Raw genomic sequence first — 22,568 nt, forward strand, 5'->3', positions numbered from 1 at the left:
AGTGCAGAGGACTAGTAGGTGCAGGAAGAACAACCTGCAGCTCAATATCAGCGTACAAAGGAGCTGTTGGTGGGACTTCCGGCAAAATGGAGCCCCTGAGACGAGTCACCATCCGGGGGGGAGTGGAGGTGGTGCAGGGGTACGAGTACCTGAGTAACATGTGTAGCAAGCTGCTGTGTACGTTTAATCATTCCACGGTGGCCAGTGTGTTTATTTCTTTTTTTTTTTTTTTACATTGTACCTGCTGGGGAAGTGACATCAGCTCTGTCCATCAGGAAGTCCAGCTCAGCACAGGACTGAACCTGAACCAGGACCTCCTGGAGGCAGTGGCAGAGAAGAGGATGCTGGCAAAAATGGACAATACAGTGAACAATTCTGCCCGTGGGCTTCAGGGGGCGCTATGCTGGAGCACATTTAGCCAGCGGTTCATTCCACCACGATGCGCTAAAAAATGCTACTGGGGATCCTTCCTGTCTGTTACAGCCAGACACCAATTGCCTTCTCCCCCCCCCCCCGTCCCACCGTCCCCCCCCAGCCATAACAGGAAACATCCTCTCTCCTTACAGTAAAGGTCCAGCTCTATTTGTTATAATTGCAGACACACATCTGCTAATTTATTATTCGTATCTTTAAATATTTCTGTAGTATCACAATGTCCTTTTTCTCAGTGCTGCATACTCTCTGTACTTTACCTCCCTATGATTACTTGTTGGCACTGTCTTTACACCCTGTCCATTTGTCATTACATGTAAGTTAATGTACGTTTTTGCTGCTGCACGCACAAGGATCAATAAACTGCATTGGGTTCGTATTAACTGGATTAAACAGCACGCCGTTAACTTATTCCGAACTGAGTTGACTAGTGCTTCTATGAGTTCATTCATGTATCCAGAATGTTCATCGTTTGTAATGAAGAGACTTTGTTGATCTCTGTGGGGAGATTCTTTTCTCACCTACCACACCTTGCTCTCCATCACAAACATGGAGGTAAGCACAAGCTCAGCAGTTGCCCATAGATACTGTATGACTATTACGCAGAGACTGGGCTCAAACCAGCAGCCTTCTAATGACAGACACAGGGTCTTAGCCCACTGAGCTACATGCTGCCCTTACATGTCTGCACCACAAAGGGAATGTATTTACAGTATAAATACTCTTATGAAGCTTTATACAAGGTTGTACAGACCAAGGCCTCAAATCTCTTTACACCTTTAATTAGGCCATGTTACAAGTCAATGTAAATGTTCCACATAAAGTATGTGTAATTCCACTTAAATGAGGAAAACCTATGAAAAGACATTTATGTTTTTCAGACAAATTCCTCCATCACTTTCTTTCTGTAGTTGTATTATTTTTGTGGGAAACCCCCCCCCCCCACACACACACACCACGAACTTGAACAGGGTTTGGAAGATGTGTAATGAAAAATAAATTGGTACAAATAAATGCACCAGTGACCTTTATGCACATATGACACACAGTACAAAACGAAGACTGTTTTTATTGTCATTTTTCTGTGCTGCCTTTTTCCTGTTTTTGTATTATTCTGTGTTAAGGATGTTGAATCACGACACACCCAGTGTAAAGCGCCTCGGGCGACTCTGTTGTTAAAAGCGCTATATTAAACTAAATTGAACTGATATAAAACTGAATCATAATTTAGGTGGAGCTGATTAAATCTCGAATGCTAAGATGCAGCGGTTACTCTTATGACTATATGACTTCCTATGAAAAGAAAATGGCAGTAATTACACATTATTACAACATGACAAAAGTCAACGCAACATTCATATTTTCAAATAAATATAGAAAGTTCATAGTAAACTTTCTGAAAAGCCCTTCAACCAAGAAGCAGATCCAGCAGCACTTAGACGCCAGGCCAGTTCAGCGTTGAGAAAACCTGTGTGTGTTGACATTTTCTACTGCGTCGGCGTACATGGCATCTACATCATAGTACGAGGGCGGAACTTTCCGTTTGGCGATATAACATCAGAAGACTTTCAGGCGCAAAAGAGGCAGTCCCACACCCCCGCCTTATCTTTTGGTACTCGCACGGGTCCTCGCGAACCGTTCATTTATTGATCTGTTTAGAGAATATGCAAGAGGGATTCTGAATACCATGACAAATATTAACAAACTAGAGTGTTCCCAAATATTTTTTAAAATTACAGTTCTGTCACCTTTATCAAAGGTCCTGTATCTGATTACAAAATCATAGCTACCTGTTGAACGTGACGCTGTGGATTAAAGCGTACAAGCTGTCACCGCATTCTCCTTCGGGGAGGCGGGGCTGCGCAGACCTGAGGTCGAGTTACCGCTCCGACAGTCAAACCGAGGGGTGCATCGCTAGCACCAGAGAAAAACACTAAAATATGCTGCAACTGGAAGATTACTCAAGGGCGACTTGAGTTTCATTGCTGTTCCTGACTTTTATTCTTCCGAAGTTGTTTTTAAGGTAAGCTTAGGCCTATTTTTAAGATTTGTCTTTAAAGATTTATTAGATTATGGTTAGAAATTTCGGTAACACTTTACTTGACGGGGCACAAATACTTAGTAATAACTCAGTTACTACTGAAGTACAAATTATGCGCAAATATAGTCGCTACTTGAGATAGAAGATGCGTCAAGATTGAATAATGATCAACAATCATGAGATCAGTATTTCGCATGTGTTGTTCATTAGGCTACTTGTTCCTTCAGCAGTTCACAAAGATTTACAAAATTAACAGATATAGTAACAAATATAGTAACTGCTTTGGATGAAAGATGCATCATGATTCATTAATGATGAACACATATGAGATCAGTAATTAACTTGTGTTATTTGTGACGGTCCTTCAGTAGTTCATAAAGGTTTACATACCTAACAGATATAGTAACAAATATAGTAACTGCTTGAGACAAAATAGGCGTCACGATCTATTAATGATAAGTTAACGTAATATCAGTATTTAACATACTTATTTTACATTTTGGTTTCGCTGGTGTGCACGGTAATACTACACTATGTTTCTGTAATGGGGGCCCGTGTCAGGTGACGTGATTATCTGTAGACGGAACTGGTAACTAGCTTAATAATGTCAGGAAATTTATGGATTTAAGTGACATTCTGTCCTTTGTCATCTTACTGTTCACCTGAGTGAGCCCCTTTCTTAAATAACAATTAAACATTTTCTACAAAGAAGAAGGAGTACTTTAAATTAAACATCTGTATTTTGTCTAAAAATAGATCCCCCCCAAACTATACAGGAAAAATATATCAGATGCAAAACTATCTACTTATAACCATGGGGACGGTTATTAATTTGTGATTTATTATAGCGAAACACAGTCATGTAGTTGAAGTAATATGAGAGTATAGCTTTTTCAAAATTATTAATGGTTTAACTAATACATTGCAATCTCTGCAGTGGTTCTGAAGTTTAAAGAGACTGAGGACAATGTGTGAGGTGGAATAATGTTCACCTGGGAGTGTATGGTTTCATGCACCCTTAGGACAGGAGACTTGGTCTTCGGGCAGGAAGACCCAGCAGCATTTCTGAGCTCATGAAACTGTTCCACAGTCCATTCATGAGATGTTAGACAGGTCTGGCTGTTTAAAATCATGCAAGCATACAGTGAAACCAATAAAGTTTATACAAGACCTTAAAAACAGCTTATGCAGAACATAATGAATGAAAAGCTGTATATGTTGTACATAGTTCTGTTACCGCATGGTTCACAGGCACCTCCTGACTAAGGAACTGCAGCAGCTTTGGTTGCGCATTTATTGCATCAACAAATTATAATTGATACTTTATTAATCCCCGTGGGGAAATTGTCTTTACACCTCCCTCAACTTGCTCTTAGTAGAGTAAGATGCCCGCGAAGGGCAGCCACCCATAGCGGCACCCAGAAAGCTGGGGGTTAAGGGCCTTGCTCAAGGACCCACAGACATGCTGAGGCTGGGTTTGAACCGGCAACCTTCTGATTACAGGCACACAGGTTTACAATGAAAGAACAGTGAGTGAATAAAGTACACGGTGATCATAAGTGATAGATCAAATATTTATCAGGCATAATGATGATCAGTGAGCACCATTAAAAACAAATGCTCCATGCATGCATGATGTTTGCGTAGATGTACACAATCCATGTGGGTGAAGCTATATCAACTTGCAATGCATTGAATGTATAGTATTTTCATCTCACTGACTATATACATTACTGTGGATGACTAAATGCTTATGTTCTGTTTGACTCCAAACTACTGAATAAAGTGTTTTTCTTTTCAAATTGACTTTGTTTACATTCTGACCCAGTACTGGATAAGCAGTTATGGGATGGATGGGTGTAACTCTGCTCAGATTAAGGCTGGATCAAGACAGTGTCATATTGGACCTGACCTAGAGGATATGGTCTCTCATTCCGTGCGCGATTGGAGTTAAAGAGAGATTTCTGAAGAGCGAAACTTCATCTCTGTGAGTTTTTTTTTTTTTTCAGAAACGGGCTGTCAGAGTTGCGACATCGATTGACTGCTGCTTTGGCCAATCAAACGATACGTATGTCACTAGGAAGGTGGGAATATGAAAAAAAATTACAAAGACAGAAAGAGGCAAGAACAGTTTTAGGCACTGTGCCATGTAATCATATGTCTTCGGGTGATTTATCACACCAGAATTAGTAGTTCGGTAGTTACTGCTGACCATGAGACAGAACTGAAAATAGCTCCTGGAGAAAAAAAGGGGGGAAATGCAAATTTATAAGTATTTTACATAGAGGACCTTGAAATAATTAAAAATAGCAAAGTGGGTAATAGTTGCAGGCGGTGACCTGCAAGCTCCTGACAGATAAAAGGTTATGTTGTGTCTTCTATTCCTTATGTTCATTGTCTTCAGATCCAGAAGCCATGGGAAACAAAAGACATAAGAACTTAATGTTAAAAGCAGCAGGTCAGAATAAATGTGGCAACACTGGAAACTACACAGGAATGTGATTCTGACTTAAAATTGAATCATAAAAGAGGAATCTTTAGATTTCTTCTTTCTGAGTGGGAGGTTTGTTAGAAACCTGCCATTAAATAAGTAGGACCCTTAAAAACGGGTGCTGGTGACTTGGAAAAATTGGAATTGGAAACATAGTATACATATTTGCGTCAGTTAGATTTATAAATTAAGCAACGTTTGACCATCGAACTGTCGACAGGATCTAAGGATGGGTCTATGGTTTTGTCGAACGTAACAGGTCGTTATATAATAGCCTAATATTGAAATTGTTTGGTACGTCTGTAAATATATATCAATCTGGGTTTTAATAATGTTTGGTAGCTTTTATTTCAATCTCATGAACGGTTTAAATTTTTTCACGTTTAAGTAATGTTAAGTATTTTTTTGAAAGTCAACGTTGCACTTAAACGTTAGATGTGACCACGAATAACACTGAAAGACACTGGAAAAGTTTTCAAAAGGACGTTCTCATTTTTTGTCTCTTTGGGGTATTTGAAGACAGTTAGGTGACATCCACCTGTGACATTTTTCGTAACTAAACACAGGAAGTGTGGTTACCGAGCTGTCATTTACCAGCAGACGGAAGTGTTAACAAACAACTCGTCTCGCAAATGCGAGCGTTATCACTCATATCGAATTTCTTACATACAGCTTAATTAAAAAAAAAAAAAAAGTTTTTGCTTACCGACTAATTACGAAAAGACATTTTCAAGACAGAAAACTGAAAATAACGTGAGGCTAAAAAGGAGAAAAAGGTAAAGGCGTTTCTTATATCTGTGATGTTTGAATAAAACCCAGATCATGCAATCATGCAATGGACCTGAAATAATGTAAAATTATTTCAATACAATAATGTAAAACGTTATTGTTATTCTGCCGGTTACGCGAGTTCTGGCGAGTATTGTATAAGATACGCTTAAGAGAAACCACCTGGAAACAGGAACTTTTTGAATCACATTACTGGCAGATGGGAAATGCGCGTCAGTGTACGCGCGTACCGGTGGGACCGCTCCGGGACCCCCCCCGCAGACGCGCACCGCAGCTCCGCCGCGTGTGTCCGGCGCTCCCCGGCCCGGCGCTCCGGGCGTGGAAAGGCTGCTGTCGCATGCGCGTAGCCAGTCATCTTTTCCGCTCCGCGATAAAAAATGTGTGTATGTGAGATCTGCAGCGAGAACAGCCTCGGAGGCGGAATCTGTTTCCTCAGCTAGGGCATCGCCTGTGCGGTTTCCCTTGGTAGAATTTTGCAAAACTGTAACAACATCCACCATTAACAGGGCGCCATAATATCGGTATTTTTGTTTTTACGAATGAGAATAATTTAAAATATCTAAAATGTAGGCCTATATATTAGTCATAGGATGTGCCTTTAGTAACCTTAGTTTCTTTGTGGTAATATGTTTTTACATTGAACAGAAAGTGAATGTGAATGATAAACTGCGTTAAGTTGACAAAGAAACATCAGCAAAGGCGTAGCTGTATATGTATGTGTGTCTGTTTGTGTTTATTGCAAATGACCTAAGAGGGAGGCATCAGGACAGCATTTTATCGCAAATCATAAGTTATTCGGCTGACCAGCCCCATCACTGGAAGCTGTGAGGAGGCTCTTTATTGCAGAGCTCAGGCCCGAACTCCACACTGAAGGACAGGGAACCTTCTGTGAGCATCTGCTGCCTGGAAGCTCTTGTGCTCCTGAGCTACTCTCCTATTGTTTTTGTTCTCTCTCTCTCTCTCTCTCTCTATTACCTCTTTTGTTCACTCTTCTCTTTTTCTCTTTCTCCCAAATCTCTCTGGCTTTCCCTCTGTTACGTTCTAGGTGCATATATCTTCACTTATCTCTCTCTCTCTCTCTCTCTCTCTCTCTCTCTCTCAAGTCCGCTTCCTTCATGTGGGAAGGGAAGCTTCTTAGTGAATGAATCCGTCCCTCTCTCTTTCTGATTCACCATCCAGATTTGCAGGCTCCTAAGTTGCTGTGTCGTGACGACGGCATCATGTCCCCCTTCCTGAGAATCAGTTTCATGAACTTTGAGATGGATCCGGGAGTGGCGCAGTACGAAGAGAAGCTGAAGCCATACTGTGTTGTGTACATCAAGGAGGTGGTGGAGACAGGTGAGGCCTTAGGGGGTTCTGGAAGCCTCCAGTGTTACATCCTGCGTATAGACCTAGTCCAGATCTAATTTTCTTGTACTTATTATTGGTAAAAGAGCTGATGATACAATAAAAGAAATAAATGCTAATCTTAAGGGTTGTGGTTGAGAAAAGGTTGTCCAGGGGAACACAGGTTGGCCAAACTAGATGAAAATCTCCAAAGCTTACGCAGACATTCAGTCTTGCACCGTGGGTGAATCAGTCACAGCTTCACCTAAAACACATTTCTTTCAACTGTGGTATGAAGTCATGAAAACAGAGTGTGTGCTACATCACAGCTGAGCCTTGGTTTGTGCCCATGGCCACAGTAAAGCGGTGAGGTGACCACAGGTTAATAAAGGGTTGAGAAATAAACATCATTCTTGCTTTCATGCACAAGTGGATATTATCATTTAGTTCTCAGACTTTATAACTTATGATATAGACATCTACTGTTAATTAATGACGTTACCACTCTCCGGCGATTCCCTCAGTGCTCTTCCTGGAAAACACATATATCTTCACAAATAGCTGCGTTACATTGTAGATACACTTAATCCGTTCCGGACTCCGGACCGAATCCTAAAAAGTTAGATTTTTTTAGCATTTAAACACAAAATGAACAGGATAAAACAAGATGAGCATTTTTTTCTTAATGGCTTCCAAAACGATAAAGATCTTATCCCAACATTACCCCTGTCCTGCTCTGATCGTCCGCTCCTTCCGTGTGCCACTCCCCCTCGTTAACCTCGTGTGGGATCCCCATGTGATCAGCTGTTCTTGTTGTTTTCAGTCCTCTGTATTAAGTTCGCGTTTCAGTTTGTTTCCCCAGTCTGGTCATTGGCTGCGTTCGACTTGCTTTCAGCGCTGGCTTAAAGCAACGTATTCTGATTCTGACGCAATACATTATGCTTAGATGCATTACGACCCTTCACCCGGCTGCACAAACTGGGAACCGACTCCGTGACAACACGCCTGTGCCGTTATTGGCTGAAGAGTTTAGTTACACGCATGACGTTTGTATCCCAGACAGTTCCGATGCGTAATCTGCTATTTCTCCCGAATATCACGTAAAGCAGTGAGAACTGGTTTTCAATTTAACTAGTAAAATAAAGTTTAAATAAATGACAAATACTCTAATACTACACGTAAGTTAGTGGTTTATTTATTGTTAGTAATTGTAATGTTGCGCTGCTTTATTTGGTTAATCGTCCAGTGTGTGAAGAAAGCATTCAAGTAAGAATTGCATTGTAGTATGACTCATTTGCTGGCGCATACAATTTATATTACGTCAGCGTTCACGGTTCGACTTCTGATATTCAGATCGAGTTCTAGGTGAAACTGGTTTGTTCGACTTTCAAGAAATTCGAGTTCTAGTGAGTTCGAGAACCGAGGTACCACTTTACTTTAAAAGTTAGCATGTAGGTGGGCCCAATGATCAGCTCTTTGTCAGGTGATTTGCATCAAGATGGCTGATTGGCTGTTTTACCTACATCGCATAAGCAAGGACGTCAAAGGCCGTGTCTCCGTAATTTGAAAAGCCAGAGAGACTGGCTGAAAATTAGAAATTGTGTGACGTAGGAAGGAAGACAACTTTTGAAAATTGAGACTGCTACTGCATTGCTACATGCTATGTTGAGGCATCAAGAGTGTGTTGGTTAATTCCTTAATTTAAATTACTAAAATTTGAATCCATATTTTCTTGAGTTCATTACTTAATGAATGTTCCCTTTAGTAAAATTTATCTCTACATCAGCATTACTGGGATGCTGCTTCTATCCAGACAGGGAGGGTGATGAAGGTTGATGAAGGTTATGTAGAGAATGCCTAAAGACTGGATTCCACATCTGACATTTGATGACCCCAAGTTGTTTTCCCCAATGCCCCACACCCTTGAAAACAGAGAAGGGGCAGATTTACAAGCAAAACAAACCCACCATGTTCCCACGATGGAACAGCACATTTGACGCCCACATCCACAAAGGCCGTGTCATGCATGTGGTGGTCACAGACAAGATGGCGCAATTCAAGTCTGAAGCCACAATGCAGCTGGACGTCCTTGCTACACGCTGCAAGAAAGAGAATGGCAAGCTGGAGATCTGGGTGAGTATCAGGGGGCTGGCTGAAGATCTAGGTGACAGGGGGAGAGATGGTAAGCAGGATTTTATCTGACTTCCTCTGCAAAACCAGGTGGAGCTGAAACCAGTGGGTCGCTTGATGATGGAGGCCAGGTACTTCCTGGAGAAGAGTGGTGAGTTTGAAATGCTAGCGAGGCGTCAGTGAGCTGTTTTCTGGTAATCCATCTTTATCAAATGTCTTTCTTGTCTTATTTTGTATCTTCTTCTTCAAGAGTAGTGTAGACATGCATCAGAAAGACTTTTGAAGACAATTATTCCTTTAACATTGTTATCTCAGTGTGAAAGGTCACATGTGATATACAACTCACATCACTCAAAGCTGAATTCTTGACCAGACGCTACAGGGAAGACCAAGGGTGAGGATGAAGTAGATGCGGTTAAGGAAGGGCCCTTCACTCTCCACCAGCGACGCGGTGCCATCAAGCAGGCCAAGGTCCACATGGTGAAGGGCCACGAGTTCACAGCCACCTTCTTCCCACAACCGACCTTCTGCTCTGTCTGCCAGGAGTTTGTATGGTGGGCCTTTATTTCATGCACCATGTGACCGAAACATACAGACTTACCCCTTTGCTCCTAGTCTCACTGAAGATAAATCAGTTACAATCTTTTTACATTTTATCATAACCAGCTTTTTGGATCGGGATATGAAAAGTGATGTGGGATTTTGATTGCGAGTCATTTCTTTGACACGATTTAAACTCATTCAAAGTTGAATTTATGTTTTAATCTCGAATACATTCTCTTACAAATACCCCTCTCCAGTGCTTGTGAGCTTGTGTGAGTTTTACTTACACACAAATGTTCTGAGGGCAGAACGAAAAATGATTGGTTCACAGAGTTAACCAGTCATATTGTAAAGGAGGTTGGTCTGAGCAATTAGAGGAGGCAGGAATAAGACATCTGATTGGTTGGTCCTGCCTCCTCTAGTTGCTTGGACCCACCTCCTCTACAATCTGATTGGTTATCTCTCTGAACCAATCATTTCTCATTCTGCCCTTAGAACATTTCGATGCAAGTAAAACTCCCATCAGCTGCTTGTGAGCCTTTGTGAACAGTTCTGACCTTCCTATAACAGCTTGTTTAGAACTCCAATCCTACACCTGACGTTAAAAACAATTGATAGTTTGTACTGTGCCACCCAGAACATTTGACCCTTTGTGTTGTTGTTTGCTCCCAGGGGCCTGAATAAGCAGGGTTACCAGTGTAAACGTGAGTGCCACCAGCCCCCCTCATTATTCTCATGCCAGCAGAGCCTCCTTGGTGCTCTCGATAACTCCCCCCTCTTTCATCCTCCCCCCTGGCTTTTCAGAGTGCAGTGTGGCCATACACAAGAAGTGTATTGACAAAGTGATCGCCACTTGCACAGGATCAGCCATCAACAGAAATGAAACCATGGTGAGCAGCTCTGGGAAGTGTTACCGGTCACCACAGGGCCAGCACAACTAGAGGCATGCATTTGACAGTGGTTTCCATGGTGACATGGTGCTATAATGAAATTGAAATGTCTTAGATATGTGTGATGAATGAGTTGAGATTTTTTCATGCACTTTTTCCCAGGAGTATGTGGGAAGCCAAAGGTCACATAATCTGTGGTCTGCAGTCCTATTATATGCTGTGCTTGTCACAGGCAGCCCGGGGGATGTTTTTCACACCCTGCTTGCTAGGCTCTCAGAAAGATGATTCGTAGCAGTCTATACAGACCACGATACATCAGTCTTCAGTTGAAATGCTTTGTGCTCTTGGTAGTCATTGCGATGATATCATGACTCTGGATGCTATATTCTAAGTATATTGCAGGCCTGTTACCAAGAAAATTGACAATGTAGGTTAATTAAAAGAAAAATGACACTTTAACACAACTTTTTAACAATGATCAGAACAAATTCCCTTCAGGGTCTAAAATTAGCTTTGTGAACCACTATGGTGCCTACGGCCTGATTTCTGAAAAGGAATGTAATGATGTCATTCATATTCGCTGCTAAACAAATACAACCAGGTATAATTTCCAAGGTTTCTTGCCTGTTACTTAGTCACAGATGTTTTTACAGTCTGTTCTTATGTTTTCTTGTACTACCAGAACCTCAAGGAGCGGTTTAATATCGACATGCCTCACAGGTTTAAAGTGTACAACTACAAGAGTCCCAGCTTCTGTCAGCACTGTGGAACGTTGCTGTGGGGTCTGGCTAAACAGGGCCTCAAGTGTGAAGGTGAGACCTGGTCACAAAATATGTCACATGACATTGCACATATTTGATCAGACAGACCCTCAGGTGTGAACCTGATAGGTCAGTCGAATGACATGTCATGATATTATTCACCCATGGGTGACAGCTGGGTTGGGCTTGAGAGTCAGTCACATGGTGATCCTTGCAGAGTGTGGAATGAATGTGCATCACAAGTGCCAGATGAAAGTGGCCAACCTGTGTGGGGTGAATCAAAAGCTGATGGCTGAGACACTTCAAACCATTGGGATCACCCAGCAGGTGAGTGTTGGGCATGACCTCCCCTTATACTGGGAGGACATACAACAACAACAACAACAACAAATTTATTTTTGTATAGCGCATTATCACAACATTACATCGTCTCAAAGCGCTTTACAGCATCCCCACCCAAAGCCCCCAGTGAGTAAGCCATAGGCGACAGTGGCAAGGAAAAACTCCCTAGAAGGAAGAAACCTTGGGAGGGACCAGACTCAAAGGGGGAGCCCATCCTCCAGGGGCCGGCAGGGAGAGTCAGATACAGTAAATTTTGAGACACAAACGGGGAGCAGGGGGGAGCTGACAAGCCGGTGCCAACGCTCCCTCCAATCGCCAGGCAGCCAGAAGGCAGGCAGCGGGTCATACAAGGAAGATGACACAGGCAGAACGGCAAGCTGTTCTGGGTCTCTCCTTACTGTCACCTGTGCTCCGGGTCAGAATTAGTGATGGAGAAAATAGCTTAGTAAACCATCTGCTGTATTTTTGACCCCACTAAATAGTGCTCACTGTTCAAAAGGGTGCAGAACATGTCCCAAAACAAATGAAGAGCACCATCTAGTGGGATAAAAAAATACAGCAAATGGTTCATGAAACGTAATTTTGTCCATCTCTAGTAAAAGTTATTATGCCTCTAGGTTGAACCTTGGTTTCATTTTTGCTAATAATGAATGGCCACGTTTGGTAATTAAAGCTGTTATTAAAAACCTTGTTACTTGCTACCAGATGCTGTTGTGACAGCTGAAGTAAAACCTTGCTTTGGTCCCTCTTAATACTTTAGGCCCGAAACTCCCGTGGATTTGACATATTTGGGAGTGGCCCCACAGGGACCGGACAGGCAAGCCCCCTAGAGACGTCAGGCACTACATCATCATCTGTGGCTCCATCTACAAGCCGGAAAGGTATGTAGAGAGTATCACTGGGTACTGGGTTCAGGGGTCGTGGTAGAGGAGTCTTGAAATACCACGTCTTTCTGAACGCTCAAATTTTCACTTATATGATAAATATCTTTAACCAAATTACCAGTAATCCGTATCACTTGGCAACACTGTCCATGCTACGAGTGTGTTGGTGATAAAGTGCTAAAAAGATTTTTGGCTTCCCAAAGATTACCCAGGCATCTTCTGGGACAGACCCATGGAGGGAGATCAATTCGCCCCACAAGGCCAGGAGACGCCCTCTGTTTTACCAAAGAACGAGGCGTACAAGTTCACTATCGACGACTTCACACTGCACAAGATGCTGGGGAAGGGCAGCTTTGGCAAGGTCCGCACATTGAACACTGGCAAGAGTGTTAAAGCAGTGATATATTGCAGTGGTACTGGTTCCAGTAGAAATAGTTTTTTATCATTGCTGCACAATGTACTTTTAGCTTTTATGGTCAACAGGATGGAAGGTTAGTGCATGACATAGGTTCCTTGTCTACACTGGTAGGTGTTTTTAGCTGAACTCAAGCCGAACAATCAGTTCTTCGCAATAAAGGCCCTGAAGAAGGATGTGGTACTGATGGACGATGATGTTGAGTGCACCATGGTGGAAAGGAGGGTTTTGTCTCTAGCCTGGGAGCATCCTTTCCTCACACACCTATACTGTACCTTCCAGACTAAGGTAAGAAACTGAAAGGTCAAGGCTTTACTCTCACTTTATGTTGCATTGTCCACCCTTATCCTTCATAAAGCCAACTACTGGAGGATAGAGCTGTGTAGAAGACTGCATGTACTGTCCAAGTATAGGCACAGCAGGTTCACTAACATTTATTTACCTAATGATGGACAAAAAGACACTTGAAGAACCATTTGCTGTATTTTTTGAACCCACTAGATGGTGCTCTTGGTTTGCCTTGGGTCATGCTCTGTGCCCTTTTATGAATGTAGGGTCGAAAAATACAGCAATTGGTTCATGAAGTGTCATTTTGTCCTTCACTACTGTTTACCTGTCCTATAGGAAAATCTGTTTTTTGTAATGGAGTACTTGAATGGAGGTGACCTGATGTTCCACATACAGAACTGCCAAAAGTTTGACCTGCAAAGATCCATGTAAGTACAGTCTCCAACTTCAGAGCCTGCTGCTGGTTTTGATCTTACTAATCTAGAGGTGACACTAATGTGCACTTTCTCCTTCTGGCCCCGGGCTTCAGATTCTATGGTGCTGAGATTATATGTGGTCTCCAGTTCCTTCACTCCAAAGGCATCATATACAGGTAAACAAGCAGGTAATGGGAGAATCTAGGAGCTTTGTTGTATGCTGCGTGGTTCATTGTAGCTGGGCCAGCAGTGTCTACTCTCCATAGGTTAGACACAGACCTGCAGGAGGTCTTGGAACAGGCCTAGAGTGAGACAGCAGCCTACTCCTAATTGTTGGTTTTGGAGGTGATCACAATGGTGATGTTGTGTTTCTGTTGCCATAGGGACTTGAAACTGGACAATGTGCTACTGGATGCTGACGGGCACATCAAGATCGCTGACTTTGGCATGTGTAAGGAGAGCATGTATGGAGATGCCCGGACGTCCACCTTCTGCGGGACCCCAGACTACATCGCACCCGAGGTCAGTGCCTTGTCATTGTGTGAAGCATGTTCTTCCTGTGTTTTTCTCCCAGGCAAAGACATATGGGTTAGGTGGATTAGGGTCTCTTAATTGCCCTGCGTGGTGTGTGTGTTGTGTGTGTATGGGTTTCGTATAAATTACAGTGTGGGGACCAGATGTTCCCACAGTGTGATAAATTCCTGTTATTCCTGTTATTGTGGGAACCACCAATTTTAATCATATCTGTGACTGCAATCAAAAAACTAAAAATGCCATGATATGTGTGTTGGCCCTGTAATGTCCAGCATCCTGCCCAGTGTGTACAGTGCACTGCGCTTCCTGGGAAGGCAGCCAGGACCACTGCAACCCTTCAGTATATGTGTTTATTATAACTGGATGCATTTATGGACGTGCCAGCTATCTGATCTACAGTCACGTAGATTACATTGATGCTTAAGCTGAGACACTGTGAACTGTTTTTGTATGAATTGAAATCCAAAAGTTCAAGCAGCAGGAAATAATACCTATGTTATCTGACCCCCTCCCAAGATCCTGCTGGAGCAGAAATATGGGTACTCTGTGGATTGGTGGTCTTTTGGGGTCCTGCTGTACGAGATGTTAATTGGCCAGTCGCCTTTCCATGGTCACGACGAGGAGGAGCTCTTCCAGTCCATTCGCACAGATGATCCTGTCTATCCTCCTTGGCTCTCCATGGACGCCCATGACATTCTGGTTAAGGTTCGTCGGCTGTCACTCGCAGTGCTATCCTCCAGAATTCTGCTGTCTGATATCCCAGTTGACTGCAGGCAACTAAGTAAATGCTTGTCACTTGACTGTTGGCTCTGCTGTGATTGGTTTAAAGAAAAACAATGGGCAGTGCCTGAGTCAAATTCTGTGCTATGATTGGTTGTAGCTCTTTGTGCGGGAGCCAGAGCGCCGGCTGGGAGTGAAAGGGAATATCCGGCAGCACAGCTTCTTCCGGGATGTGGACTGGACTGCGCTGGAGGGTCGGCAGGTGGAGCCTCCATTTCGACCAATTGTGGTAAGGATGCCCTCAGAGACACGCCCTCACATTGCTAGCAGGAGAATCCTACTGGTATTAACACCGATTCAATGTCAAGACCAGGTGCCATTACAAATAATATGCCAATTAATACAGATAATAAATCAAATCAAATCTAAGCTTATTTATAAAGCACTTTCAAACAACCAAGGTTGACCAAAGTGCTGTATAGATTCATATCATTAAAAACAGTAAAAAAAAATAAATAATAATTAGGAAACATAAAATGAAAAACAACAGACTCAAAGCATTTTATGCCAACTCATCCTAAATTAAATGCTATTGAGAAAAGATCTTATCTTATCTTTGTCTTTAGAGAAGATTTAAAAGTTTCCAGAGTTGAGGCAGATCTAACATGCCCTTTTACTGCAGAAGGTGAATTTGTGATTGATCAGTTCCAAAATATAATGAATTGCAATAATCCAAACGGGAGGTTATAAAAGCATGGATAACCTTCTCGAGATCTTTAAGGGGGAGATAACCTTTAACCTCAGCTATAAGTCTCAATTGATACAAATCTGTTTTTATGACAGAGCTCACCTGATTATCAAATTTAAAAGCACTGTCAAAGGTCAAACCTAGGTTCTTAACAGATGCGCGAAGATAAGGAGAAAGAGGGTCCAAAAGACCAGAGAAGCAATCAGTACACTTATGGCCAAATAGAATAATCTCGGTCTAACTATCAATAAGGTTTGAAAAACTACTACTCATCCAAGATTTAACCTCATTCAAGCAGTCGATCAAAGGCTGAATACAATCATTCCTGCTTAGAGGTAGAGGCAGATAAATTTGTACATCATCTGCAAAACAGTGGAAGGCGATATTATATTTTCTGAATATAGACCCCAGTGGCAATAAATACAGTAAAAAGAGTATAGGGCCCAGGACAGAGACTTGGGGGACTCCAGAAGAAAGAGGAGCCGTAGGTGAAGAGAATTCACTCAAATGAACGGAAAAGCTTCGGCCAGTTAGATAGGACAGAAGAAGTCAGGTGGAACGTCCTCACTAAGTACAGCTTCAGGTTCCTGTCCACTCCAAAAGCAAATTCTGACACAATCTCCCTCATTTGCAGAAATCCCCAAATGACTGCAGTAACTTTGACCGAGAATTCATCAACGAGAAGCCCCGACTTTCCTGTGTGGACCGCACACTAATTAACAGCGTGGACCAGACCATGTTCCACGACTTCTCCTTCGTCACCCCTAGGATGGAGCGCTTCAAGGGCCCCTGATTAATGCCCCTGAAAGGCATTAATAAGCGATGTCACTGGCACGTTTGAGCCTGTGCCTTTGTCACAGGCATCTCTCAACATCAATATGAGGTAATCAGCTGTGATCAATCACTGAGATACAAGAGAATGATGGATTCAAGTCGAAGAGGAAATCAGCAGTAGTAAATTTGCTGAAATGATGAGAAAAGTTTATTGCGAGAGTAAATAACTTGGGGTACAAGACCCAGCCTCTGGACTAATTGCTAATAGGTTTTGCACAATATTAATGGCGAATAGGAATTTTCAGTGTTGATTGCATTGGAATGAGAAATTATCATTTGTGACCCCACAACTTAACTACCACAATATGGGCAACACGGGTAAAATTCAGTAATTTTCACCCTTGTGGATCCCAAGTTCTAATCTCCATATATGCCATAAGTATCACAGTTGGTCAAAAGCTCTGTAGTACTGCATTAAAATGTTATGGATTCAAACTGGGAATGTGTGATGGTCTGTTATACAAGGTTCTACTCGGGGTTAGAAAGAAGCATCGAGAAAACAATGCATCCCACTTGAAGAATTCCTTGCCTTTCACCAAAGAAACAACTGTAACTAATCCAGGTGTTCCGTGCATGCAGAGATTTGGTACTTTCATTATGATCGAGGGCAATCTAACTTAGCGAGATGGAGCTGTAGCCTGCAATACAACCATGGTGTATCTTGTGACTTCAGACCCCGGCAGACTATGTGGAGGGAGTGCCCCTGTTTTCTGTAGTATCCTCATGTGTTTCCCTTTTCTTTGGTGTTTGGAGGACCAAACGTGAATCTTGACCGGTCCAAAAAGCACTCCGGCTGTGTCTGCGTATGTCTGTGGTTTATGTATTTACAGGTAAGCAGGATAAGGATTCTTTTCTGGTTAGCAAACTCCCGTCGTAATTCTCCTTTTTTCCGAATAATTCAGCATTTGTTTCAGCCTTCTAAACCCTGGAAAAATGGATGCTATTTTCAAAATATGACCCACCATATAAATAACAGTCTCACAGGAAACATATTGCATCAATATTTTACTTCTTTCTTCAGACTGCAGTTCCTGCCTCTGATTTCAACATGAAATGAGACCCATTCAAACCCCTTTCGTCATGGCTATATTAGTTGTATTTTTAATCGATATTTTTTTTGTAAAAGTCAGCTGAGCTGCCTAAAATTGTGATCTTAAAATATGTATGCATGGAATGTTAGGGTCAACCAAACACAAGAGGGATTTTCAAAGCCACTATACCACGCTTCCCTGATGATTAAATGTTCATTCTTGGCCGTGTATTTTGTTGCGAGTTGCTGACACAAAGGCAGCATATCAGATCTACTATTTGTTGGAAAAAAAGTCTCTCTCGTCATTCTTGTACCCATTTGTATGATAGGGCAACTGCCTCTCAAAGCTGTGAAATAGCACAGCCAGCCAAAAACACAAAAGACAATGTTCTGCTTTTTTCTGTTCAAAAGATAAAGAAACCTGGAAGTTTGTCAAATGAATACGAAACAATAGAGAGCAACGTGTTACCTTTTGAGCTATCTAACCACTAATGTAATACTATGGGTGGTGGCGACTCTCTCTGAAAGCTTTGGGCCCAAGGTTAAAGAGATGACATCTACCACAGGACATCAACCACACATTTTCACCCCAGCCCTGAGGTAGAACCCGCTGTCTGCTATACCGCTGCAGTAATTGCTGTCCACCAGAGGGCAGTAATGCATCAAATGGACTTGCGAGTTACCAGATTCAGCTGAAGGGCAATCACATTAGTTCATTGGATACAGAAGAATATTTTAACTGCTTTAGGCTCAATTAGAGGGTCAGCGGTTGGCTGACAGGACAGAATCTTCTAGAACAATGATGAAGCAGCTCAAGGCAGTTACTGGAACAGCACTGCAGCCAGACAGCCTAAGAGACCAGATAAAAATGAAGATGAGCAGAGTCACACTTCATTAGGTCAGCTGTCCTGGGATCAAATGCACAGAGACAACTACAGGGCAAATTCAAGATCACATGGGGCAGTACAATAATCTCCTCAGTGATCATTTTGTCCCATTTGACTCACAGGAAGATCACAGTTTACATTTACTGAAGTACTACAACTGACCAAATTACACTGATTCATGAGGCATCTCAGTTTCAGTCACACACGTTTGTATTCACATCTTTGTTAGGAAAGTCTGTTCTTTTCTATGGAAAAAAACCCTAATCCCACCAATGACAACCTTAACCCCTACCCTGGCCTAACCTAAACCATAAATAACCATAAAGAAAATAAAGACTTTCAGCATTTTTAGTTTTTATATTGCAGTCACAGATATAAATTACAGTGTGGGGACCAGATGTTCCCACAGTGTGATAAATTCCTGTTATTCTGACGTTGTGGGAACCACCGATTTTAATCATATCTGTAACTGCAATCAAAAAACAAAAAATACCATGATATGTGTGTTGGCCCTGTAATGTCCAGCATCCTGCCCATGTGTGTACAGTGCACTGCGCTTCCTGGGAAGGCAGCCAGGACCACTGCAACCCTTCAGTATATGTGTTTATTATAACTGGATGCATTTATGGACGTGCCAGCTATCTGATCTACAGTCACGTAGATTACATTGATACTTAAGCTGAGACACTGTGAACTGTTTTTGTATGAATTGAAATCCAAAAGTTCAAGCGGGAGGAAATAATACCTATGTTATCTGACCCCCTCCCAAGATCCTGCTGGAGCAGAAATATGGGTACTCTGTGGATTGGTGGTCTTTTGGGGTCCTGCTGTACGAGATGTTAATTGGCCAGTCGCCTTTCCATGGTCACGACGAGGAGGAGCTCTTCCAGTCCATTCGCACAGATGATCCTGTCTATCCTCCTTGGCTCTCCATGGACGCCCATGACATTCTGGTTAAGGTTCATGAGCTTCCTGACAATGTATATTGCACTGCTCCCTCCCCCATCCACAAAAGTGAATAATTGGGCAGCCAGTCACAAGGGCCACTAACTCATTCTCTCCGTTTAGCCGAGTTGAACCCCAGACTGTGTTATATGTGAGTCTTTTGTTTTGTACACCACCACGGATATCTGAACAGAAAGAGAAACTTAAATGATCTGAATGGAGAAGTATTCAGGGGGAACAAACAATCCCGATGAAACGGCAGTATTATTAAAAAGCGGCTGTTAGGTTATGTTACAAATTCAATATTGAAACATTTTCAGCATTTTTAAAATCAAAATGATTATAAACGTCTATTCCTTTTATGGAATTGTGACGTTTTATTTAATCAGAGATTAATTTAAAGGGCTGTCCGGCTGCTCTTTAATGCCGATTTAGGTCAGGGGAAAAAAAAACTTATCACTGGCGTATAACTGTCGGTTAAATGAGGAAACAGGTCCCACACGGCACCACTGTCTGTGACAGCAGCCCAGAAATTACATGCATGCTACGTAAATGCTGAAGGGATTAAACTAATTAAAAAGCCAGTCGACCGGATATAGTTCAGTGGATTGATTCGCTGTCGCTCAGGTCGTGTCAAACCTGTGCAGATCTGACACAGCACATCCCTCACTGCCATTGTGGCTACGCAGGTCACGTGAAATACCTCACGTTCTCTGAAACATATATGTATAAGAACATCGTAAACGATGGTGTATTGTACACAAAGTTTTCACTAGGGGTCAGTGTCTTCAAACAAAAAGGCCAGTAAAAAGGCCAGACAATTCACGGAAGTCGCATGAAGTCGTAAAGTAAACGGTGTGTGAATAAGAGGCTAATTATTTTTACTGTGTTTGTTTTTTTTGTACTGTCGCATTTTGATAACAGAAGCATTGTGTCATCCGCTGTTATCATTTGTATCGGAGCCTGCTGACACGTCCCGCACATTGACCTCATAAGAAACTGCCAAGTTTGAGCTAAGAGAAGTCATACAGCCTTCCTGTCCTGCTGCCGTTGTAAGCGGGTCCCTGATCGGCTGTTATTCATATAATTGCGTTTGGTTTCCGAAATCCCCAGCTGTATAAAAGAACTAAATTCTGCTTTTCAGTGGGTACAGCTATTTCCGAAAGGAAATATCCTTGATAGTGACCTTAGAATCAGAATCAGAAAACTTTTATTATCCCAAAGGAAATTGTCTGTGAGACTGCACATTTCACAAATACACAACAAAACTAAAATAGACACTACACAGTGTCACATACATCAGTAATAATAAGTAGGCCATATAGAATGTGATGCTCAAATAAATGTTTGAACAATTATTATTTTTTGTAAGTATTGTGTATTCAGTAGGCAGTAGTCTTGTTAATTGTGTATTTGTATCACATACCACAAAAAATGACTTTATGAATTCAATAACAAACTGCAGCACATGACGTAACCAAGGTAATGGATGTACTGACGTATTATCACTGTATTATCAACGATGAATTATGCTACCACTGTCAAGCTTAGAGTACAAAAATCAAATTAGAAACAAATTTCAGTTATAATGTATAATCAGTTTTAATTTAAAGTGAGGAACATGGTGGCATACATGCGGCATTTTGTTATATTTACAATCTGCATAGTTTTTTGTAATCTTGAAATGGAGAAGTCTAAAATTATTTTATGACATAAGTCACATAGAATTTTTGTACAGCCTGCGGATCTTGTGACCATAATGATCATAATTGTATTTGTTAGTCAAAGTGGGAGCTTTGCAAAACTTCCACCACGGTCAGTCTGCGATGCCTCCGAGACCTTAAATGATCTCTTGTAAACTGAACGTACGTCTTGGAAAATTTCCTCTGGCTCATGTTCACTACCTCCGCAAAATGGGTTTCAATTTCTTCCCCTTCTCCCCCCCCCCTCCCACCCTCTCTCAATTCACACACACACACCTAAACCAGCATTCCACCTAAACTGCTGAAACCTTCAAAAAGAACATAATTCCACAGAACAGCTGTAACTGCTTTGCCAGTTGTCTGGAAGCCTGCGACTTCCTTGGAGCGCTGTGTACGCGTGAGACGTGCCGCGCCACCTCAGCGGCACAGAGCCGAGCAGCTCCGTCATCGCATGCGCGCGTGCCTAGACCTGCCCACCCGCCCGCAGACAGACAACCACCCCTCCTAGGCCTGGGCGGCTGCCCGTGCCACCCACATGCCGGCTGAAAGCAATTTAACAATAAGTCAGTTAATGTGCAAGACAGTTATAACCTGGAGCTAAATAACCTGCGATTGTTCTTGTTTACACACTTCACTGAAATAGGAAGAGCTGTCAGATTCCATTTCAAACTGTTTGCAAATCCTAATTTGAGCTTCATAACAAGTATTTATCAGTTTGCCAACTTGCTAGTTGTGTTCCATCCTCTGGGCCTTTACTCAGATTGACCCCAAACTAATGACCTGTATTGAATCTAATTCAAGCAGAGATGAGCTGGCGATTCTTCTGGGCATGTGAGGCCCATTTGCTTAGCCCTGGTGATCTCTAAACAAAGGGGAGGTCCAGTGTAGTGGTGAAGGCATGGGTTACCCAACAAGTAAGCGCTCGATTAATGCTTAGCCGTAATTAATTAGCGTTCACGATGTTATACTCAGCGATAATTCTCAAGTGTGATTGCCTGGATCATGTGAGTTTGCCGGATAAACAGTAAGTCAGATAAACTACACCTGTGGGGACAAGAAGGTAGGACCGTTCCTTAAGGTAAAATCGGAATCCCTGCTCTCTGACATCGCTGACTCAGGTCTGAACCGGGAATGTGCGATAAAGGCAGTTTGACGTGGGTCAGGGCTTTCAGTGTGATGTGGGGATACTGGACTGAGGGAACCCGCCAAAACCAATGTCATACAACCAAAGAAACGCCAAAAATAAATCAGGGAAAGGGTGGAGTTGAAGGATTAATTGCCCCTCCTGCCATACAGTCCTGGACACCCCGTTAAATATTTAATTCTTTATTAAGAAATATCAAAATATCAATATTAAATCTTCTTTCAATTTATATCTGTAGATAAAGGTGATGTAATTGCATCACCTATGCAAAAACA

General features: G+C 42.2%; 1 protein-coding gene across 3 annotated transcripts; it reads left to right on the top strand.

The window, feature by feature from the left end:
• The first annotated feature begins 2,034 nt into the window (after positions 1-2,034).
• On the top strand, positions 2,035-17,026 carry prkcq (protein kinase C, theta). 3 transcript variants are annotated; one of them, XM_072707257.1, is made up of 19 exons: positions 5,366-5,740; positions 6,506-6,641; positions 6,933-7,091; positions 9,013-9,212; positions 9,300-9,360; positions 9,583-9,763; positions 10,425-10,456; positions 10,557-10,642; positions 11,325-11,454; positions 11,621-11,730; positions 12,506-12,626; positions 12,833-12,990; positions 13,159-13,332; positions 13,669-13,760; positions 13,862-13,924; positions 14,132-14,270; positions 14,799-14,987; positions 15,163-15,291; positions 16,385-17,026. In XM_072707257.1, the coding sequence occupies exons 3-19, from the start codon at positions 6,974-6,976 to the stop codon at positions 16,541-16,543; spliced, it is 2,142 nt and encodes a 713-aa protein (XP_072563358.1). In that variant the 5' UTR covers positions 5,366-5,740; positions 6,506-6,641; positions 6,933-6,973; the 3' UTR covers positions 16,544-17,026. The 3 variants fall into 3 exon arrangements, with proteins under 3 accessions (XP_023664613.1, XP_072563358.1, XP_023664615.1); XM_023808845.2 differs by lacking the exons at positions 5,366-5,740; positions 6,506-6,641 and adding an exon at positions 2,035-2,455; XM_023808847.2 differs by lacking the exon at positions 6,506-6,641.
• The last annotated feature ends 5,542 nt before the right edge of the window (positions 17,027-22,568 follow it).

Source organism: Paramormyrops kingsleyae, chromosome 1, assembly GCF_048594095.1.
Source record: "Paramormyrops kingsleyae isolate MSU_618 chromosome 1, PKINGS_0.4, whole genome shotgun sequence".
NCBI classification, from domain to species: domain Eukaryota; kingdom Metazoa; phylum Chordata; class Actinopteri; order Osteoglossiformes; family Mormyridae; genus Paramormyrops; species Paramormyrops kingsleyae.

Coding starts and splice junctions, on each gene's coding strand:
- prkcq (XM_023808845.2), top strand. CDS start 6,974: ATGTCCCCCTTCCTGAGAATCAGTTTCATGAACTTTGAGATGGATCCG. Junction 10,643..11,324: donor TCAACAGAAATGAAACCATG/GTGAGCAGCTCT, acceptor TTGTACTACCAG/AACCTCAAGGAGCGGTTTAA. Junction 14,988..15,162: donor CCCATGACATTCTGGTTAAG/GTTCGTCGGCTG, acceptor GATTGGTTGTAG/CTCTTTGTGCGGGAGCCAGA.